Source organism: Canis lupus, chromosome 26 (assembly GCF_048164855.1).
Source record: "Canis lupus baileyi chromosome 26, mCanLup2.hap1, whole genome shotgun sequence".
Taxonomy (NCBI): domain Eukaryota; kingdom Metazoa; phylum Chordata; class Mammalia; order Carnivora; family Canidae; genus Canis; species Canis lupus.
This window is the reverse complement of record NC_132863.1, coordinates 6,934,219-6,955,144: the sequence shown is the minus strand read 5'-3', so window position 1 is coordinate 6,955,144 and position 20,926 is coordinate 6,934,219. Positions and strand designations below refer to the sequence as shown.

At 42.6% G+C, this 20,926-nt stretch overlaps 1 protein-coding gene across 38 annotated transcripts in view; it reads right to left on the bottom strand.

The window, feature by feature from the left end:
* Positions 1-20,926, bottom strand: part of DZANK1 (double zinc ribbon and ankyrin repeat domains 1) — a 110,796-nt gene that overhangs the window by 44,751 nt on the left and 45,119 nt on the right. For 17 of the 38 annotated variants that reach the window (XM_072799888.1, XM_072799894.1, XM_072799899.1 and 14 more), the window contains 11 exons: positions 20,483-20,575; positions 17,826-17,948; positions 16,614-16,778; positions 15,065-15,284; positions 13,303-13,406; positions 11,267-11,341; positions 9,358-9,454; positions 8,811-8,908; positions 5,923-6,003; positions 5,297-5,424; positions 2,100-2,174 (listed from right to left, as the gene is read on the bottom strand). In XM_072799888.1, coding sequence (XP_072655989.1) covers positions 2,100-2,174; positions 5,297-5,424; positions 5,923-6,003; positions 8,811-8,908; positions 9,358-9,454; positions 11,267-11,341; positions 13,303-13,406; positions 15,065-15,284; positions 16,614-16,778; positions 17,826-17,948; positions 20,483-20,575 — 1,259 coding nt within the window. Of the gene's footprint in view, positions 1-422; positions 1,667-1,975; positions 2,175-5,296; positions 5,425-5,922; positions 6,004-8,810; positions 8,909-9,357; positions 9,455-11,266; positions 11,342-13,302; positions 13,407-15,064; positions 15,285-16,613; positions 16,779-17,825; positions 17,949-20,482; positions 20,576-20,926 lie in introns of those variants that run through there. The other 21 variants (XM_072799900.1, XM_072799916.1, XM_072799905.1 and 18 more) reach the window with 15 other exon arrangements.

Here is a 20,926-nt window from a genome sequence, read left to right as displayed (position 1 = left end):
CATCGATTCCAGAACCTGCAGGGGGTGAGCCACAGCAGCATTGGGCTCTACTCCACCTCCCTAGTGTGATGGCTGCAGCTTCACTTCCATCTTTGAAATCTGGAACCTTGTATAGTCACTTCTATAGCCATCCCTAAACCAAACCATGAAGGCAGAGGAGTCTGGGGAAGGTCATTCTGTATTGGCTGAGCTGATGCAGTACAAACCACCCCTGACACCAAACCACCTGGTCCCATCCCGTTTTTCTCAGGACACTGGTTACCTTGTAGCAGCCCCCCAACACAGATGGCCAAGTATGACAGGGGACAGCCAGTGCCACACAACCCCACATGGGGGCCTCGCTTCCAGTGACTCTGCGCCTGTCCTCTCACAGACAGTCACCCACTCGGGGAAGGAAGGGCAGGTAGTGATGACAGCAGTCACTCAATGAAGCCTGTTATTTATTGTGCTGAATTCATCATTCTAAATTAATAAATATTCTATCAACATACTTTAACACCATCTATTTAGGGACTCCACGATCACAACATTATCACCCGAGGACTGAAATAACACTCTGAAAAAAGAAGTCAAAATTACACATTCTTGCAGATGGCGAAATCAAAGCTTGTTTGTCAACCAAAGAACAAACCACAACAGTAGGAATATTGATGAACTCAACATCAGAGACAACATTTTTAAAATAAACTTAATCTTTAGGTACTAATTTGGAACCACCTACGAGATACATTAAGGAAAAGAACAAGATGCAAAACATCGGATGAGTGTGTGGTTTGCTAGTACTTGTCTTAAAGAGGGCAAAGAATATATCTGTTATCTATGTTTGTATTTTATGTATACCCTATATGTACAGATGCATATATTATATACATGTGCTTATATAATCCTATACTATTTCTGGAAAGACACAGATGACACTGGTATCGTTGGTGCCTCTGAGGAGGGGATGTGGGTGGCTGTGGGACAAGGATGGCAGAGTTTTTACTACATAACATTTCATACTTTTTAGCTTTGAGCCATGTGCAATTATTGCCTACTGAAAAATAAATTTATTTTTCAAAAATTTTTAAAGATTTACTTATTTATTTGAGAGAGAGAGAGAGTGCACACGCTTGCACGAGTGCAGGGAGAGAGGCAGAGGAGAGGGAGAATATTTTAAGTAGACTCTACACTGAGTGTGGAGTGTTTGACACAGGGCTCAATCTCCGGATCCTAAGATCACAACCTGACCCCAAACCAAGAGTCAGCAGCTTAACTGACTGTGCCACCCAGGCACCCCCTGAAAAATAAAAGAAAATTCTAAAATAAGCAGCAACAAACCCTTAAAAAAACAAATAAACATTAAGTTCCTTACTATCCACAGTATACTGGGAAATGCATACATGGTGGCATACAGTGTCATATTGAAAAAAAAAAAATCTTATATGAGTTCCTCTCAGCCTTAATTCTCAAACTGCAAATACACATCTCAGAAAGAAAGAAAGAAAGAACAGCCAGAACTGGATGGTTTCTTCCAATTAGGTCCTGTGCAGGCCCTTGGGTCTAAGAATCGTCCAGGCCGAGCTTAGCAGCAAAGAGCGAGGTGATGACATCATCTCCCATTTTCAAAGCCAGGTCATACGCTGTCTGGCCATTCGTGTTCTTCTTTTGGATGCTTGCATTGCATCTGCCAAGGTAATGGGCATGAATAGAAGACTCAGGCACTTGAACCTGATGGCCTGGTTCCTCCATGACACAGAGGCCATTCTGGGAGCCTCCTGGCCCCACCTTCCTAAACCTGTCCCCAAGAGACCTTCCCCCATGACCCCACTCTCACGGGTGGCTCTGCCCTGAGACCCTTAGAGGGGCTCTGTGATTTCAACACATTCAGTTGCCAACATTGGCTTCCACTGCATCAAAGTCCTACACCAAGTGTGTTGGTGGGAGGGCAACATTTTCATTGTGCTTTTAAAACCATTCAGTGCTGGGGACCTACCGTGGCATGGTGGCCTCCATTCACAGGGTTAACTGTTCAGGAACTAGGGCCTTCTGTAATCATCACAGGTTGGCTAAGGGACCACTGTGGCCTCAGAAGTCTCCCCCAACCATCAGGAACATACCTCAGTAAAGCAGTGACGCACTCCCTTCCTGCTAGGCCAAGCAGAGCTGCTTCATGAAGAGCTGTATTCTGGAGCCTGTTGGGGGGGGGGGGGGTGGAAATCATCCTGCTAAAGCTTTTGTAATATAGGATGCTATGGGCACACGGACAAAGTCACACCAGTGACATCAACCCTTCCTTGTCTTTTGTCTTTCCTTTCTCCCTGGTGGCACAACTGTTTGTCATTTCACTCCTCAAGTTCCTTGGGTCTCTATTAGGCATTTGCCATTGGAACGTATATGTATTCACGGGGTTACCACATCTCCTGAGTAAATGTATAGTCTTCCTTCATAACTTCCTCTAAACTGAGAACAGAGCACACATTCTATTTACGAGGTGGGGAGAGGGTAGATTTTCTGTGTAACCCACAGTTCAGTTGGGGAAGTAACAAATTGTGACTGCCAACTTTAATTTTGTACGCTGCCCCTCAAACAACATGACTCTAACATGGCAAGGGCACTAAATGGGACACCCTCTTCTGCTTCAGAGCAGAGGTGATACCTATGAATCTGTTCTTCTGAGTAGCTTGGTATTTTATTACCAGACCTTCTAGAATGTGTTTTGCACAGCAGATACATTGTGGTGTTCTGCAAATTTGTATTTTAAAGAAACTCTACTATGAATGAACAAACTACTTAAATCTAAGTATCATGTTGGATGAAGGTACATCTGCTTTTTGTAAATCGTGGATTACCTACTAGAATAAATCTCCACAGTTGAACCCCTAAGAAGCAGACTGATGGTTACATTCACCCCTCCTGGCTACTGGGACAGAACTAAGAGAAAAAATGTTTGAAATTGCTAGTGAAGGAGAGTAGCTGTTGTCCAAAAGCAAACGGCACTTCTCTTTGCCCTTCTCCTAGTAAGACTTTGAATCTGTGTTTCTGAAATCTGTTGATAAGAGGAATCAGTTTTGGTGGAGGATGTGTACTTCTCCTTAGCCATCCCTTTGTGTTGAATATGAGTGTATTCTGGTAGGAAAGATGCAAACAATGGAAACAGCAACACTAGGGTGGGGCTTTCTGCTACCTGCCAAGCTACTGGGAAGTTTCCTTCTACAGAGTTTCCTTGTGTAGAAGTTTTGTGTATAGAGACCACCTAGGCTGCTTCTCTCCACTAATCAAACAAGCTAGGGTAGGGGGACACTTTTTAAATCCTTATTTGCTAAGGAACAATTCACTGAACCTCTTTTGTAGGAAAGCCAGATCTTTGGATGGCTTGTGCCTCAACAGCTGTAAGATGGATGGAGCCCTGAGGTCATATTCCTAGATCTATAGAGGTCCAGCTGGGTGTAGAGGCCAGGCTGACCAGGTCTAAACACTGTGAACTAACAAATATAAAGCAGATTTAGCAGAATTGGCTCTTGGTGGAAAAATCTGCTTTCTTCTATTGGCATAAACTAAAATGGAAGAAGAGATCTCTATGCTCTATTTTGAGGGAGGGCTTCTGGTCTAGCTTTCCTCCCTCCCCCTCCATGTGAGCTAAATTCTGCTAACTATGCTAATGCAGTGGGAGTGACATCGGGCTATTACACACCATTCAGACAGATGGTACAACCACTGAGTTAGACTTAGTAAAGATGGATTGAGATCACATGTGGATAAATGTCAATTTATAGAATGGTAAAGAAGAATGGAAACTGAGGAACACCAAGGAAAAACAGGTAATCTGTTCCATGTCCAGAGTAGTTTCTTCCTTTCAGCTGGACTTTTCATAAGGCTAGGACACAACATACATAAGATTTTGATGTGAGTCAAAATCTGCTCAAGAGATTTTGTATCAGCCACACACATTATACATAAAGTGCTTCAAGAAAAGCTTGTCTGATTCATACAAATATAAAGTATACCTTAATGCAAAACAAGGTGGTGTTATCTTCATGAATAATGATAACCCAAGTGTGGGATAAATGGAGAAGCTGACAATGTGAACCCTAAGAAAAGGTGAGCAAGTAAATTCCAGCCACCAGATACATACACCAAATGTACCAAACATTCTGCTATAAAATAAAACTAAAAAAGGGATTGTGACTACCTGATACGCTGTCCTGTTGGGCAGAAACATAAAAGTGCACATAGAAAAATTAACAGGGATATATTTTGGATAAAAACACTAGCGGACATTTTGAGACAGAGGAAAATAGAAGCAAAGCTCTTTAACTTTGGCTCCGTGTGCCAGCTTGACGTACTCAGCAGTGGGATCTCTAACAGGCCTCAATCTGGTCTCAGTAATAGGTCAGGGGTAGCAGTGTCAGATGGCCCTGCTGCAGCACCGCCAGAGAACTTCCAGTTTGGCAACTTGGTTGGCCCGATATAAGCAGTTAACTAGTGGAGCCTGTTCTCAAGAAACTCCCCACCCCACATTTCCAAAGTAATTTGCAAAAAAACAATAGAACTACAAAGCTGGGAGAGGTCGAGAGGCAGGACAGCCCCAACACTAGGGAAGTGACAGAAGCATGGAGGGGACCTGGATCTGTCCATCCTGCTTCACAGCTGGGGAAACCAAGGCACCAGATCGTGTAGGGAACTCAGATGTGCAGGGTCCTCCCCAATGTGTGAGCATCCAGAGACAATTGGTAAGGTTTTCTTTCTGCAGTAACTTTATGGGTACATTTCCACAGGGAATACACTGGGCCCACTCCTCTCTTAGTGATCTCAACAGTTCAGACCATGATGAAAATGTTGCTTACCATCCCAAGGGCGAAGTAGGACCTGCCTGGCCCGCAACAGTGTAAACTCCTGAGTTAACAAAATGTATCATCATTTATAAGAGCTACAATAAAGTTGGCAATTCAATAGTCCATTTAAAAGTTTGTTTAGGGCACCTGGGTAGTTCAGTGGTTGGGCATCTGCCTTCATCTCAGGGAGTGATCCCGGGGTCCTGGGATGGAGTCCTACATTGGGCTCCCCACAGGGAGCCTGCTTCTCCCTCTGCCTATGTCTCTGCTGCTCTCTGTGTCTTGCCCAAATGGGGAAAGTAGAGGCAGTTAAGTCTCTTATTAAGGTCAAAATGGGTTAAAATGGCTCCTGAGTGGTTCAAATTGAGGGGGGCATGTGCGTGGATTGACTCTGCTCCAGCAGAGCCCCACAGTGGCCACTGGCTGCTGGCTGCTGGCTGTGACACCACACCTGGGCTCTCCTTCCACTGGATCTTACTTACAGGCCCCACTGCTGCTCGGTGTCTGCTCCTCTCTGCACGAGAACCGGAATCACTTCATGGTGCTTATTCACGACAGCCACGATTATAACGGGTCGCTCTTCGCCATCCTTGCAGTTGGGATCTGCTCCCTGCAGCATAAGAAGGACGAACTTGCCATGAAACTCTGCTCTCAGCAGCATCCAACTGCCACCCTACGATGCATAACAAACATGCCGGCAGAACTAAAGTGCTTTCAGTCACAAGAGAAGAGAATCAGGACACCCAAGATCTAACCGGTAATGGACCGAGCCGCAAGCCACTCCTGCTCCCCTTATCAGGAGGGGTAGGCACCCAGAGCCTGACTATTTTAGGAAGCAGGAAGGTCACACAGGGTCACACACCAGGGATTCTGTCCACCTTTATGCACATTATTTGGGCTCATATGACTTTTTCCTTTGCTATAAAAACTGGCAACCAATAACCATTAATGTCAAGTTCTTAACTGGCCATTAACTCTACTTCCAGGCAGTTTTAAATGAAATGGCACCGTGGTTATCACAATACGGAGCAAGACTCCCATCTGAAAGAGACAGAGGTGTACCAAGAGGCTGAAATCCTCAGAGACTTGTTTTTGGAGTTGCACTGACCTCATCCAGCAGCTCTTCAATCACAGAGACTCTCCCTTCCCCTGTGGGTCCGACTTCCTTCAGCAGGAGCCTGTTTTCAGGCTGCAGGATTATACAACAAGGTCAATTCCATCACCACAAAATATTACTGTGTCCCCTGCCTGGACTCAACACTCCAGGCAAATATTTCCTCTCTGAGGTTGAGTTCTGAGCCCCAGGGACAGGTGACTGTGAGCTTGTGCATGTGTGCATGTACATGGTTTTCAAAAGCCATCAGCACAAATAAACCCAGCTAATGTAAATCTTGCTGGTCTCTCATACCTTGTCTTAGGTAAGGATACTACACTGACATGGTTTATATTTATTAAGACAGGGATGCAATGAGAAACCTCACCACCCCAGAAACCCCACACTAGTTTTATTACTATTTATTACTATATATAGTCATAAATTTATATATATTTATATATATGAATATATGCTTTTCCTAGGAAAAGCAACCAGGTGAATCCTAAAATTTACTCTGCACACTTTATGAAGTGTTCAGAATCAGTCAAAGTATGACTGTTCAGAAAATGTGCTCACCTGAATGAAGCATGAGTAAATTGGTAGTCAGCTTTTGTCTGGGGGAAAAAAGCTCTCACCTATCATCAGAAATCTGAAGAATTTATTATATGCTCTATTTTCAAAATGTGATAAAATTCCCCTTTATATATAATTTTTCTTTATGGAGGATTGTAAATTCTTGTTGCTGCAAGGCTGAAGAGGCCATCTGGAAGGCAGGAGACACTACTTTTAGTATGCTTCTGCCACTAGACCTGAGGGTGACTTGGGGTAATCCCAGGACTCCCATTTTCCTGTCTGCAAAGTGAAAATAATATATCTACCTCCTTCTGGCTCTCTGGAGAGCCATTAGGATGAGGACATAGGTCAAGGCCTGTGAGACTTCCAAAAGAAGATCCTCGGTTCAGGCCATGTCCCTTCTGCCCCCTACTCTAGAGTGATTAGCTTGGAACAAGGTACTCTAATAGTGAACCCTCAGGGAGTCTTAGGGGGCACACTTGTTCTTAAGTCCACTCCATATGGAGAACTATACCAGAAGGCACTTGAATGTCAACCTCAAGAGGTCTGAGACCTTTATAGCTTTTGTTCATGATTTATTTTCATTACCAAGAACTGTGCTTGGTATATGTGTGCTCCAAATAACCACTGAATGAGTGAACCACTGAATGAGTGAACCACTGAATGCTGTTATTATTCGTCTGATATTTATCCTCTAAATACAAATGAGAAAATAAAGGCACACAGCAATGGGAGATTTGAGTCACATACAGAATAAGTGGGTGGAGTCTCCAAAACTGTTAAAGTTTATGCAACTGTATATTTCTCTTATACTCATTGACAATACTTTGGAGAAGGCCAAGAGTACAAGGGATCATAAGCAATATAGGTTAATGTAATTCTAAGGTCTCCTTCCCAAAATAATTGGTGTTTATGACATGCAAAGCATATGGTTGGGAAAAAAACAAGATGAGGTAATAAATCACCTGTCTTTGGAGAAATCTTGATATAAACTGGGTGCCAGTGTGCGCACCTCCAGGGGTGCACTGCAGGTCTGGCTTTACTGAAGGTGGAGGAGAGAACCCACATGTACCCATCTCCACCTCAGAGGAGATCTAGGCTTTGGGCTTGTTGCTAAGAACATCTGTCCTTCCTACTGCAGCTGAAGAGAACCAACTGAAAGGCAAGGTGGGGGCTGAACAAGCGTACCCACTGTCTCTTTCTCCAAAGGTCCAGTTAAAAATGTTCGTGGTCTATATTTTTGAAAAACAAAACTCTTAACAGCTGTGGGAAACTCTGGAAGGATGCCAGCAGTGAATCGGGAATTGTGAAGAATTCCAAAGACTGAAAGTAGCTGGAATCTAACTGAAAGGGAAAACAAAGCAAAGAAAAACCAGCTGAAGATGCCAGAGATAGAAGTATGTTCCCTCCAGGGAGCCCCGCAGCTCAGTTAATCCACATGGAAGGCTGGTGTTGGACACAGGCTGGATTCATGAGCATTCTATGAAAGGGCTTTGTTGTTAAGTGGTGTCCTCCTCTCCCTCCTGTGCTCTCTGCTTAAACCCTGATAACTCTTTTCCAGAGTTCATGATTTGCCTAACAAAGTCTTCTACTGGGGAGAACTGGGTGCAAGAAGGGCAGAGCCCAGACCTCTGTGACAGACACAGGGAAAGAGAGTAAGGAAGACAGCTCCATCCAGGAATGAAACACCCTAGAGCCCTTCACAGCACCATCCCCACCTCCAGAGGAAAGGCAACTAAGAGAACCCCAAGGCTTTCTCCTGTCCTCTGCCCAAAAACGCTCCAGGGAGGTCTGCCACACAGATTCCCATCCACCCCCTCAGAAAGCTGAAGCCTGAACACCCATGGCAGGCACTGGCACTACTCAAACTAGCCCTTCACTTGTCAACATGACCTGGCAACCAAGGACCATCACATACTTGAGACCAACCAAAAACATGACAGAAAAAGACGGACAGACAGAACTGACCTCAGAAGAAACAGAGGTGATTTGGGAAACTAACAAGAACTTTAAAATAATTCTAATTCATAATCTTGACATATTTTAAAGGATTCCATAAAATAAAAATATACTTATAAAAAAGGAACAGAAAATGAAAAAGTATTCTTCCATTTAAAAAATCTCAAAGTAGGGCCACCTGGCTGGCTCAGTCAGGAGAGCATGCAGCTCTTGATCTCAGGGTTGTGAGTTCAAGCACCATGTTGGGTGTGGAGCCTACTTTAAAAAAAGTAGAATAGAATAGAATAAAATAAAGTAAAATAAAATAAAAAATCTCAAAGTAAAACATTAAACAGACAAGCCTAAAAAGGACAAAGGAGTATACATACTGTGAGCTGCTCCTTTTCTTGAAATTTTTTGGTCTTGAAATTCTTTGTCCTCTTGACTTTTTCAGTGGTATCTGAGGTGCTCTGGCTGTAGTCACTTACTGAAATGATAGAGTCAAGGACTAAGACGATGCCCCCCTACCACTCCCCACATATAAAGAACTATCCTACTAGCATGCCCCTCAAGAGGTCAGAAGAATAAAATGGCTTTTATAGAAGTGTCTATGGGATCAAATCTCACAAGGACTCCCAGAGCCACTTATCTCAGTCCAGGCAGGGCCAGAGGATGAGTGGGAAGGCGGGGGAATATAATATATAAATAGTTTTTAGGCCCAAAAGAACACTCCCCACAACTTCTCTTCCCAAGGTGTGTGAAAGAATTAAAAAATCTCACTCCTATCTTCAGAGATGCCAGAAGAGTAAAATGGCTGGAACATTAAAGTAAGATGCGTGGTTGGGCTGGCAAATTTCAAGCAACTGCCTGCCATCCTTGCCAGGTCAGTGTGTTTCTGGTCTATCATCTTAAAATCACTGTGAGAGTATAACTCACCCAAGCTGGACCTGCTGCCAAATGGCCCATCACCATCCTCGGTGACACCGTTCAGAAAGTGGTTGCTGAAATCTACCGGCTTGCTGAGGTAAAGGTTCTGGGCAAAAAAAAGTGTAAGCAGCATGAATGATGAAGCGTCTTTGTCCCCACAGAAGAAATACTCTCCCTGATAACCTGTTCCTCTCTTCATTAAGGGCTGCTCTATTTACACAGTCAAGCCCAAACCCAGACATCCTTCCCGACACCTACCTCCCCTCACTGTGATGTTCTGTGTGTTATGCCTCTTAAGTGGCTCCTCGGTCTGGCTCCTCCTTTCTGTCATTATAGCCACAGCCCCCCTCTTCAGACACCAGGCTGACTCCATTCCCAACCGGTTCCTGCCAGCCTACCTTCCAGTTGGCTGCTCCAGTCATCTTTCTACAATTTATAAGTAATAGCATTCTCCTCTTGCTTAAAACCCTCCATATCTTGGAATTAGGGTGGCAAGATGGAGAAGCTCAGGCTACTGAGTTTGAATCCTGGTTCTATCACTCATTAGCTTAGAGACCCTGGAAGAAGGTGACTAAATTTCTCTGTACCTCAGTTTCTTCACCTGTAAAGTGGACATAGTAGACCTGAAAGGGATGTTGTGAAAGTGAAATGAGGTAAAATGGAGGTCTATAAAATTAGGATAGGTGATCCACAGTCCAGACCTGGAATTCTTTATCCACCTGGACCGATCCCACAGTGTGACATCCTGCCACCACCCTCACATGGCTGCCTCTCTTGCCGCAGGGAATCACCTACTGCTGCCTAACGCTAGAACACACAGGCTGAGAAAAAATACATTTAAACCTGGGGATTATTACTCTACTTCTATCTGATAGATAGCATGTTGGAGATGCACTCAGTGCCCACCCCGTTCCCCTAACTGATTAGCAACACCTCCCAGCTTCTGGGTTGGCTGCTAACACCTCACAGCTGGCCAACTGCCTCCACAGACGGGTGCCATCTTGCTCTAGAGGTTACGTCCCTCCTTTTCTTGCCTCAATTGGGACAACCTGGTGGTGTGATGCACCTTCAGAGCTCCTCATGGATCAGGCTAAAGCTAGACCTTATATACGACCACTCAGCCCCTCCCCCTGCCTTGTCTCATGCGCCTTACTCCCCTTCTCCTCAAGCACTTCCCTGACCCACATTCTGCCTAGCCACACAACCAAAAACATGGCCTTTAATGCTTTACCTGACTTCAAAACACTTTCACGTGTGTCAGTGTACCTCAGTTTCCCAGCCTCCGAGTTAGGCAGTGCTTGTGTGTCTGTCCTAATTTTAAGGACACTGCTAGCCTCCTGCTGGGCACACAGCTGGGGCCTGATAAATGCTAGTCCCCATGCTTTTCCTTGCCTTCTGTACCCATCTTCTCAACCACTCATTCTTTTATATATTCTGCCTTCTTGTCCAATGAAACTAAAGCTACTGGTATGAATCAATTAATGTTGTCACACACTACAGGCACTGTAGCAAAGTTCCAGTCACCATAGAAGAGGGTAGATTGAGGGAGACAGAACCACAAAGTTTGGTTTATTTCTTATAAGCAAATAGGTGAAAATACACACAGGAAAGGATTTTTGTCAGTCTTTCACCTATACTCAGACTTCAGTGAGCATAAATAAGCCTGAGAACCAGTGGACCCACAGAGTAGGTAGTAGTTCCTGTTCTTATTACACCTTTATGTGCCTGAAACCTGGCTTCTCTGAGCTTTAGTGCAGTTATTCTATTTCTATGATATTGCTGGCCTTTAGTCAAGTTTTACAACATTTGGAATTAATGCCTTCTTGGGACTACACACAGAAGCACTTTGATATAGTATAAGCTACAATTTACTAGTCAGTCAATTTTTAAATGAACAGCTTTTAAAGGTTTTACTCACCTTGTTTGATACTTGAATATAATTCAGCCGGATGCTAACTTCATAGCCATCTTCGTGGACAGTAGCAGAGATAAGCTTTTAAAAAAGTATTAGAGAAAATTCACAAACATGCACATGGGACTTAATGTCCTGAGCAACAGCCAAGAAATCTTGAGGTGTTAAACTGCAAAATTAATCAAATATTTAATGAACTCAAAAGAAGGCAAGAAAAAAGAAACAAAGGAACAAAAACTAAGTGAAACAGAGTACAAACAGCAAAATAGTAGACACAAATTCAGCCAACTCTATAATTCCATTAATTGAAAATGAATTAAATTAACATTCCCATCAAAGAGTAGAGACTGCCAAACTGGGTAAGAAAGAAAGACCCAAATTAATACTCTAAAGAGACACACTTTAAGTTTAATCAAGCCATCTGGCTGGATGTCATCACCCAGGTGTCCTGAGGGGCCAGAACAAGGCCAAGTATCACAGTTGAGCAGCTTTCTTTGTAAGTATCAAGAGGAAATTTCTATCAAACAGAGGTCAGCAAATACTTTAAGGATCAGATAGTAAATATCTTAGTTTTTTTGGGCTTTTTATGGTCATTGCCATTGTAGCACGAAAGCAGTTATGGACAAGAAGTAAATCCAATAAAACTTGATTTACAAAACTGGGTGGCAGGCCTGATTTGCCCCACATCCCATAGTTTGCAGATGCCTGGATTAGGGCAGAGAATGAATAAACCACCAAAATAGATTATCAAAGGAAACTGAGCAATACTTGACAATGAAATAGCTTCAGTGTTGGCCTATTTGGTGGCAGAGGATCAAACGGTGATTTTCAAAGGTTCCTTCTAGTGTCATGACATATGGAAGAGGTCCTCTCACAGAGCTCTTTATAATGACTTGTAATGCTAGAAAAAGAGCATGGAACCCAGGGGCTGACAGACCCACTTCAAATTGTGAATCCCCTGAGACCTATCAGTGCAGTCCTGGGCAGGTCACCAAACTTCTCTGAGCCAGTTTCCCTGGGTGCCAAATAAGGCTTGTTCTGATTATCTACTGCAGCATAAAAAAACCACCCCAAACTTAGCAGCACTAAACAACAACCATTTTGTCAAGTTCATGGTTTCCAACAGGGCATAGCAGGGATAAACTGTCTTTGCTCCATGTGTCTGACACCTTACCTGGGAAAACTCAAATGGCTACAGCTAGCTGCATGATTGGAAGCTGGAATGACCTGGACTTCCATTACTCATCTGCCTGGCTCCTGAGCCAGGATGACTCAAGGACTGGGTTCAGCTATGGCTGCAGAGGGGTGCTCATACCTGGGCCATTCCATGGGGCTTAGGCTTCTCATGGCAGGGGGGCTGGGCTCCAGGAAGGAGCTTTGGAGGGGAGCTTGCCAAATAAGAGAGGAAGCAGTGCAGTCTCATAGGACCACACCTGGGGAGTCCCGTAGCCCAACTGCCTGCCACAAGCCCATTCACATTTGAGGTGAGAAGACAGTGACTCTACTCTTTGAAGGGAAGACTACCAATGAATTTGTGGCCATTAAAAAAAAAAAAAAAAAAAAAAAAAACGCTGCAAAGGTAATATTCCTACCTTGTAGGTTTGTTATGAGCACTTGAGATGGATGAACACAATGCATATAGTGAGGGCATCGTGAAATGGCAACTCTTATGATTACTAATGCTGCTAATATAGACTGGATTGACATTTGGCTAGGCTGAATTCTTCTGGGTTTTTGTTTTTGTTTTTGTTTTAGCTCTGAGCACCAGAATCTCCATAGAATGGGGCCTCTAAAAGCATGTAATGTTCACAATTTACTATCTTAGGTCAGGTGCCCAGAAGCAGACTCTGAGACAAGGTTCATGTGCAGGTGATTTGTTAAGGCGGCGCTTGCAGGGGAGGACAGTAAGCAAGGCGGAAAGCAGGACAGGAAAGGGAAAAGAGCCAAGTAAACTGCAGTTTCAGATGAATTCAGTGGAGGAGAACTACAGCCTGATCTCATGGGACTCTCTGGTGTGGAAATTCCATCCAGAGCTCACCCACCTTTCCCATTCTGGGTTCTGCAATCAAGGCCCGGAATTCAGGGTTGTTCTGAGCATAAGACCTGAGGTGGGCAGAGATATGATCCAACTGTTTTCTCCAGTATCCTAAAGAAAAAGAGAAACCCATCCTCATGGATAAGTCTTCTGAAGCCAAGAGAGAAAAATGCCCATGTGCAACATGCATTCTCAGAGAGGTTATTTTCCTTTGCCAACTTTGTGATAATTTTTACTTACTGAAACTCAACTATGTACCAGAATAAGTTCCATTTTGGTTCCCAGGGTTTTTTTTTTCCCACACATAATTAACCAGAAAATATTACAGAATCTCCAAATAACATATTTTGATGGCCACACTTGGGGTCTTTTTCTTTTATTCTTTTAAAATTAACCATATTGAGGGGTGCCTGGGTGGCTCAGTCGATTAAATGTCTTCCTTCAGCCTAGGTCATGATCTCAGAGTCCTGGGATCAAGCCCTTAGGGCTCCCTGCTCAACAGGGAGTCTACTTCTTCCTCTCCCTCTGCTTCTCCTCCACCACTCATGCTATTGTCATCTCTTCCTCTCTCTCTCAGATAATAAATAAACAAAATCTTTTAACAAATAAAATTAACCATATTGAGATATAATTTTTAAGTGTACAGATTGAGTTTCAGCAAGTGTATATACCCTGATCAATATGAAGGACACTTCTATCACTCCAGAAAACTCCCTTGTGCCCCTCCACAGTCTGCACAGGGCTTGAAACACATTTGAATTCATTCATTGCTACCAGTTGACACTTGGGAGATTTTGCACAACTCTGGATTTCTGGTCTCTCATATGCAAGAGATAAACATATAGGAAATGTCTAGAGCAGACAAATCCATAAAAACAGAAAGTAGATTCGCAGTTGCCAGGCATCTGGGAGAGGAGATGTGGGGAGTGATTGCAAAAGGAATACTGGGTCTACTTTTGGAGTAATGAAAATGTTCTGGATGTAGAGTCATGATGCTTCTGTACTGCTATACTAAATATCACTGAATTGTACACTTTAAAATGGTTAAAATGGTGAATTTTGTTGTGTGAATTTAGAATGGTAAAAAAAAAAAAGATAATGGCAGATAGCTATAATGACACAGACTAACAACATTTCTACTGTAAGAGTAGCAATCCATACATGCCATTTGATGTACGGACTAGACAATGGAGCTATGAGTCAAAACATCAGAGTCCTGGGGCACCTGGGTGGCTCAGCTGGTTAAGCAGCCAACTCTTGCTTTTGGCTCAGGTCATGATCTCAGGGTCCTGGAATGGAGCCCCACGTCAGACTCTATGTTCAGTGGGGAGTCTCTCTTTCAAGTGGGGAGCTTGAGAATTCTCCCTCTTTCTCTCTCTGCCCCTCCCCACTCTCTGAAATAAATAAAATCTTTAAAAATTTTTTATTTTTATTTTTAAAGATTTTATTTATTTATTCGTGAGAGACACCCAGAGATAGGTGGAGAGATAGAGGGAGAAGCAGGCTCCCTGTGGGGAGCCCAATGTGAGACTTGATCCCAGGACCCTGAGGGACGCTCAACCCCTGAGCCACCCAGGTGCACCTAAAATTTTTTTAAAAATAAAAACATCAGAATAGTAAAAGTTTAAGAGCTATATAATACAAAGGAAAAATTACCTAAAGAAAAACAGTGGAATTTACTTCTTCTGTATAGAAATAAATCTAAAGGAAGAAAAAATGCAATTTTCTCTCAAAGAAAGAGGGAGATACCCCCTGACAAGAATGTATACCTTTTCCCTCACCTCTTCCTGGGCTGACGGCTGTGAGGAGAGGTTTATGGTCACTCATTTTCTCCTGCCTCTGCTTCTGAGAAGCCATTTCCAGTTCCTTTTTGGCTAGCAGAGTGCCAGATGGGTAGAACAGTCCAGTAGTCTGTGTGCTCACGTTCTTCCAAGTCCCAGCATTAGGTCTGGATAAAGGAACCCTTGGGGACTGCCAGGCAGATTGGGGCTATAAGCAAGGCAGAAAACATAAAATACTGGAATAATTTAATTAATTCTTCATATTACTTATAGAAAAGAATTCTATCAGAAGTAAAAATATCCCCAAGAAACTGCACTTTGAATTAAAAAGAGGTTTTCAGCCCTTGCCTTACCTTCCTTGCTTCTGTCTCTCCCAGCAACTCCCAGTCTGATCCATAAAGCCAGCCTCATCTGCTCAGACATTTTACTATCTCAAATTCAGCTAATCAACTGAACTGATATTCTCTGTCTTGCTGCCTGAGGCCTGAAAGAAATCTAACCTCTCACTTCTACAATCCAATGGAGCATAGACTTTACTATTCATCCACATGCAACCACTGGTCACCAATATTTTCTCTGAGATGCTTCTGCGCCTGGATGTGGGAACTTGAGAGGACCATCATGTAAGGTTACGTAGGTTGTACACTGCACAACATCACTGCTTCTAAAGGAATACCATTCACATGGTGGGTATTATATATTTGTGAATTCAGTAGGACAATTTTTCTGGTAGATGAAAGAAAATGTCTTTCTTACAAAATTAGTATATTATGATCAATTTCCAAAAATCGCAGTCAAGTGTCTTGAGGAAAGAACCCTCTGTCTCCTTTGCACAAAGGTTCCACATGGGCTATTGCAGTCTCAGGATCCATAAATCTCAGTCTGGGTTAAGAAGGGCTATAAGCCCCCTAAAAATGAATGCACAGCTGCTGAGTACATGTGCATCCTCTTTAATAACTATCAATCTTCAAATTCTTCTAATGAACAACTAAAAAAGAAACCTGAAAAGACTTTATGTAGCTTAGAGAAATTTACAAAAGGCTAATACCAAGCTGGTTAGAGATTAAGTCCTTCTGAAAATAACCCTGTAAGATTTTCCTTAAACTGTGCGCTGTTGTAATAAATGGCAAAAACAATTTATTACGCTTGATACAAGTTTTCTAAAATATAAAAGATCAGGAGCAAAGTTCCTGGTAAGCCACATATGAAATTCACGAGAAGTATATTTGTATCATGTATTTTAAATCCAATTCTCCCTCGTGACATTATATTGATTTACATTATTTATATTATTAGTCTTGCAGATGCAATTAGACCTCAGTCTACTACAGATCAATCTTTGGATTCTGAAGAAATCACTCAAGTGTTTAAAACCTAAATTGATCGAATTTATGTACACATCTCATCGAGAATCCAAGTGAAAGGTCTATGTGTTTTGGCTCTCTTTCCCCAGGTTTGATCCACAAGGCAGAGTAAACAAATTCAGGGTTTTAAGGTATTTCCCTGGCACCAGTGCTTACTACAGTGCAGGCCTCACCTCAGCAAAAGGGCCAAGTTCTCCAGCAGCTAGATCCAGGCTATTGTCCAGGCTAAGTCTTCCCAAGGACTTTACATAAATACCACAGGAACCACAGAATCGGGCAGATGGGTGATTGCTGGCCCCACATTTAGGGCAAACAGAATAGCAAGCAGAAACGCCCAGCTAGAGGACAGAAAATATTTTTACACTTTCATAAATATTAGAGTCCTAATTTTCCCACGTAAATTATTCTCATACCATACGATCACCAGCCACCAAAATAACATACGCCTATACCCCTGACTCTGCAAGTCTACCTTCTAGAACTTATTCTACATATGGACAAGTACACAAAGAGGTATATTTAAGACCATTCCCTGCAGGATTGTGGTCTTAGAGAAAATAACTGGAAACAACCTAAATGTCCAGCAATAGGGGATGGCCCAAATGTATCATAGTACATACAGATGGTGGTATATTATGGAGCACTAAGAATGAGGTTATTAACGAGGTATGGTTCTAGGTGAAAAGAACAGGATCAGCGTTTGTATGAAACTACTAGTTTACTTATTAACACACTGAATGGCTCAAAGAACACTTACACGCTAGGTAACAGTTAACTGCTTCTGGGGTAGGCTCTGTGAGCCTGGGATGAGAAGGGAGTTTAACACTTCACATGAAAACTGTTGTATTATTTACATGCAACGATCAAATAAATGACTTTCAGTGTTTCATTGAAAAGGTAAGGGGTGCCGTGCCTGGGCAGCTCAGTGGGTTAAGCATCTGGCTCTTTGTTTCCGCTCAGATCATAATCTTAGGGTCCTGGGATCGAACCCAATGTTGGGCTCCACGCTCAGTAGGGAGTCCGCTTGAGGATTCCCTCTCCCTCTGCCCCTCTCCCAACTCTCATGTTTTTTCTCTCTCTCTCTCACTAAAATAAATAAAACTTCTTTTTTAAAAAAGCAAGTAGATGATCCATAAAAGAAGAACTGTCAAGAGTCAACAAATGCTTGAAAAACTTTAACCTCAAAGAAATGCAAAGCAAAATAGCAATGAGAGCCTTCCCAATTTAAGAGAATTATCTCTGTCTCCAGATTCTTAGGTAAATAGGTGCTAATATTCAAATCCCAAGAAGTGATTTCTGCAAGGTGGGGGAAGAGGAGGAGCCTGGCTCTCTCTAGGGTAGTGGTGAGACCTTAGTACCAAAAAGCTCAGATTTAAAATACCCACCGTGGCTCCACACGAGTCACAGAAGTAAGCCTCCCGGCGATTCCTATGACCATACTTGGAGCAGGAAATTGTCTCCCCTTTCTGAATGGGAAGAGAAGGGGCTTTATCTTCACTGTGCGTGGGCTGATGAACACAATGGCATTTATCAATAGGCAGATCAATACTATATTCTGCAATTCCCCTCTGAGTCCAGGGGGAAAAAGCCCCAAATCAATGCAAGCCCTGGAAATAAGGAATTTTTGCCCCGAAAGAGTAGTAAAACTATGATGAGCTTCACCAACTAATAAATTAATATAAAGAAGAGACATTCAGCAAGTCGATGCCTCACACATCTTGATATTCCTCAGTATCTTTAATACCAAAGGTAGCAAGCCTTTCATTAATTTACCACAACGATATTTATAAAAGAAAGAATGTAAGCAGACCTAAGTTCTACCTAAGGTGTCACAATTGAGGTTTATCTTCTTTCCTTTAGGGCTCTGGTTTCCACCTGGAAATGTGAATTTTTATTTTCCATCCCTGACACGTGAAAAGAATTTTATTTTGGGGAGAGAGAGAGAATTGTGTCATGAGAATTTCTGAAACTTTGTTAGGTAGGCCTGGATTAGAATCTGCTCCTGCAGGGATCCCTGGGTGGCGCAGGTTTAGCGCCTGCCTTTGGCCCAGGGCGCGATCCTGGAGACCCGGGATCGAATCCCACGTCGGGCTCCCGGTGCATGGAGCCTGCTTCTCCCTCTGCCTTTGTCTCTGCCTCTCTCTCTCTCTCTGTGACTATCATAAATAAATAAAAATTAAAAAAAAATCTGCTCCTGCTACTTACTGCCTAGGAAGAGACTTTCTCATCAGATAAAGGAAGATTAGAGTATTCATCACTGCTATGTGATCATCTATTATGTGTAGACACATAGTGCCGAGCACTGCTCCTCTAACCTCACATCAAACCAAAGGACAGATCTGTGAGGTGGGCACTATCACCACCTGTGTTTTACAGAGGTTGGAAACTGAGGCATGGAGAAGGTGAGATCCAACATTTGACCTCAGGCCATCTGATTCTAAAGCCTGCCCTTTATCCATGCAACCTCTTCAATACAAGAGCCTCTTCACAGGTCTGTAGGTGGGGTTCAGATGCTTCAGGGCAATTAAGTATGGAGGGATGCTTAGCATAGGGGCAGGCTCCATAGACCAGCTTCCCTTCTTTCTCTTGCTTTCCACAGATCCCGATTTCTTTTTTTTTTTTTTTTTTTAGATCCCGATTTCTTTAAGAGAAAGAACTATACTTCACATTTTCCCCCCCATCAATATAGTACCTTGTACCTTTGCACATGGGAGACACGCAAATAGTTACTGAATTAATGAATCAATGAATAACTGATACAATTGATAACTGCCACATATTCCACATACAAAACTAAGAATGTCACCAGGGAAGATGTTTTTCTAAGGACCATTTTTCCTCCAAGACTGATATTTTGGTCAACTTTTTTTTGCCTAGCTATATCCTGTTTTACTCGAGGGACTGGTCTGTTATTCTAAAACAGACATCTATCCAGAAAGATAGAATGAAGATCTCTGTTTGTATATACTTACCCTTATCCCATTTCTGTGCAATTAGCGAGAGACTCCTTAGGGCAAATCAAGAGATAAATGCTTTGCACACTTTGCTTCAGACTTAAATTTCAAATGTATCCTCCTGCTGCAACAGGGTTTTGATATAAAACTTGCTGACCTGGGTTTCTAAATATAAAGCCTTCAGATCTTTTATTTAAATGCATCTATTGTTCAGGGCACATGGGCAGTTCAGTCAGTTAAGCATCCAACTCTTGATTATAGCTGAGGTCATGATCACAGGGTTGTGAGATCAGGCCCTGCATCAGGCTCTATGCTTAGTGTAGAATCTTCTTGAAATTCTTTCCCTCCCTTCTCCCTCCCCCTGCTCATGCCCAACCTCTCAAAAATAAATAAATCAATGAAATCTTTAAAAAAAATGCACCTACTGTCCAAGTGGATTTTTTTAAACAGCATTGCTTTAAAGAAAGAAAAGTTATTTTATTCCATTCATATTAATGCTGCTAAATAAAGAATAGACATAGGTATCAGACTGAATATGCATTGTTACTTCTATGGCACTTTAATTATATATACTCTCATTGTGACATCCAAACCCTGATACACCATCCAAAGACAAATCAAATCCTGAAAAATCAACTTTGTAATTGTTCCGGAAACCATTTTGCTGATAGGTGAGACCCAGAAACAACTACATCTCTGATGAGTAGTAAAATCAACTTAAGAACATATTCACTACTGTCTCAATTTCAAAAAACAACATGGCACAGTCAGTAAAGACATACTTGACCATGAATGAAATATGAGAGGGTCCACTTCTACACCAGCTGTTACCAGCCTTCCATGAAAAATTATTAAATGATATTGTAAGAAATTGCTGATTTTATAGAATCCCCCCTAGAGTTAAGACTTTGAAAAAAATTTTGTGTTGGTGAATATATAAAGTGCTCTCCAGATTTAGAAATGTTGCTTTCTGTGTCTCTCTCCAACCTCTCACTTCTTTCCTCCTCTGCAAATTACATTTCTTCATTATTTGACACTGGACATTCAGCAGCCACCAAGTATAGGTCTGGTCCATGTGGTCTACCTACCTGCTGTGATGAAGGCAGGGCCCCCTCACAGGTGACACAGTATTTCAAGTAAGCTGGATTCCCTGTGCCACAGGTGTGGCAGACTACTTTCTCCTTGGAAACAAAGAATAAGAAACACATTTTTCTCTAAGCCAATAACTGTGCAAAGAAATCATCGAGCAGTCTTTTCAATCAGCCAGCTATGGACCCTATTTTAACACCCAGACCTTGATATTGGATTGGCTTAGGAATTACTACAACATAAAGAGTGTCAGACAAAGGAAAATCTTTTTTTTTTTTTTAAGATTTTATTTATTTATTCATGACAGACGCACAGAGAGCGAGAGGGGGGGAGAGAGAGAGAGAGAGAGAGAGAGAGAGGCAGAGACACAGGCAGAGGGAGAAGCAGGCTCCATGCAGGGAGCCCGACGTGGGTCTCCAGGATCACACCCCAGGCTGAAGGTG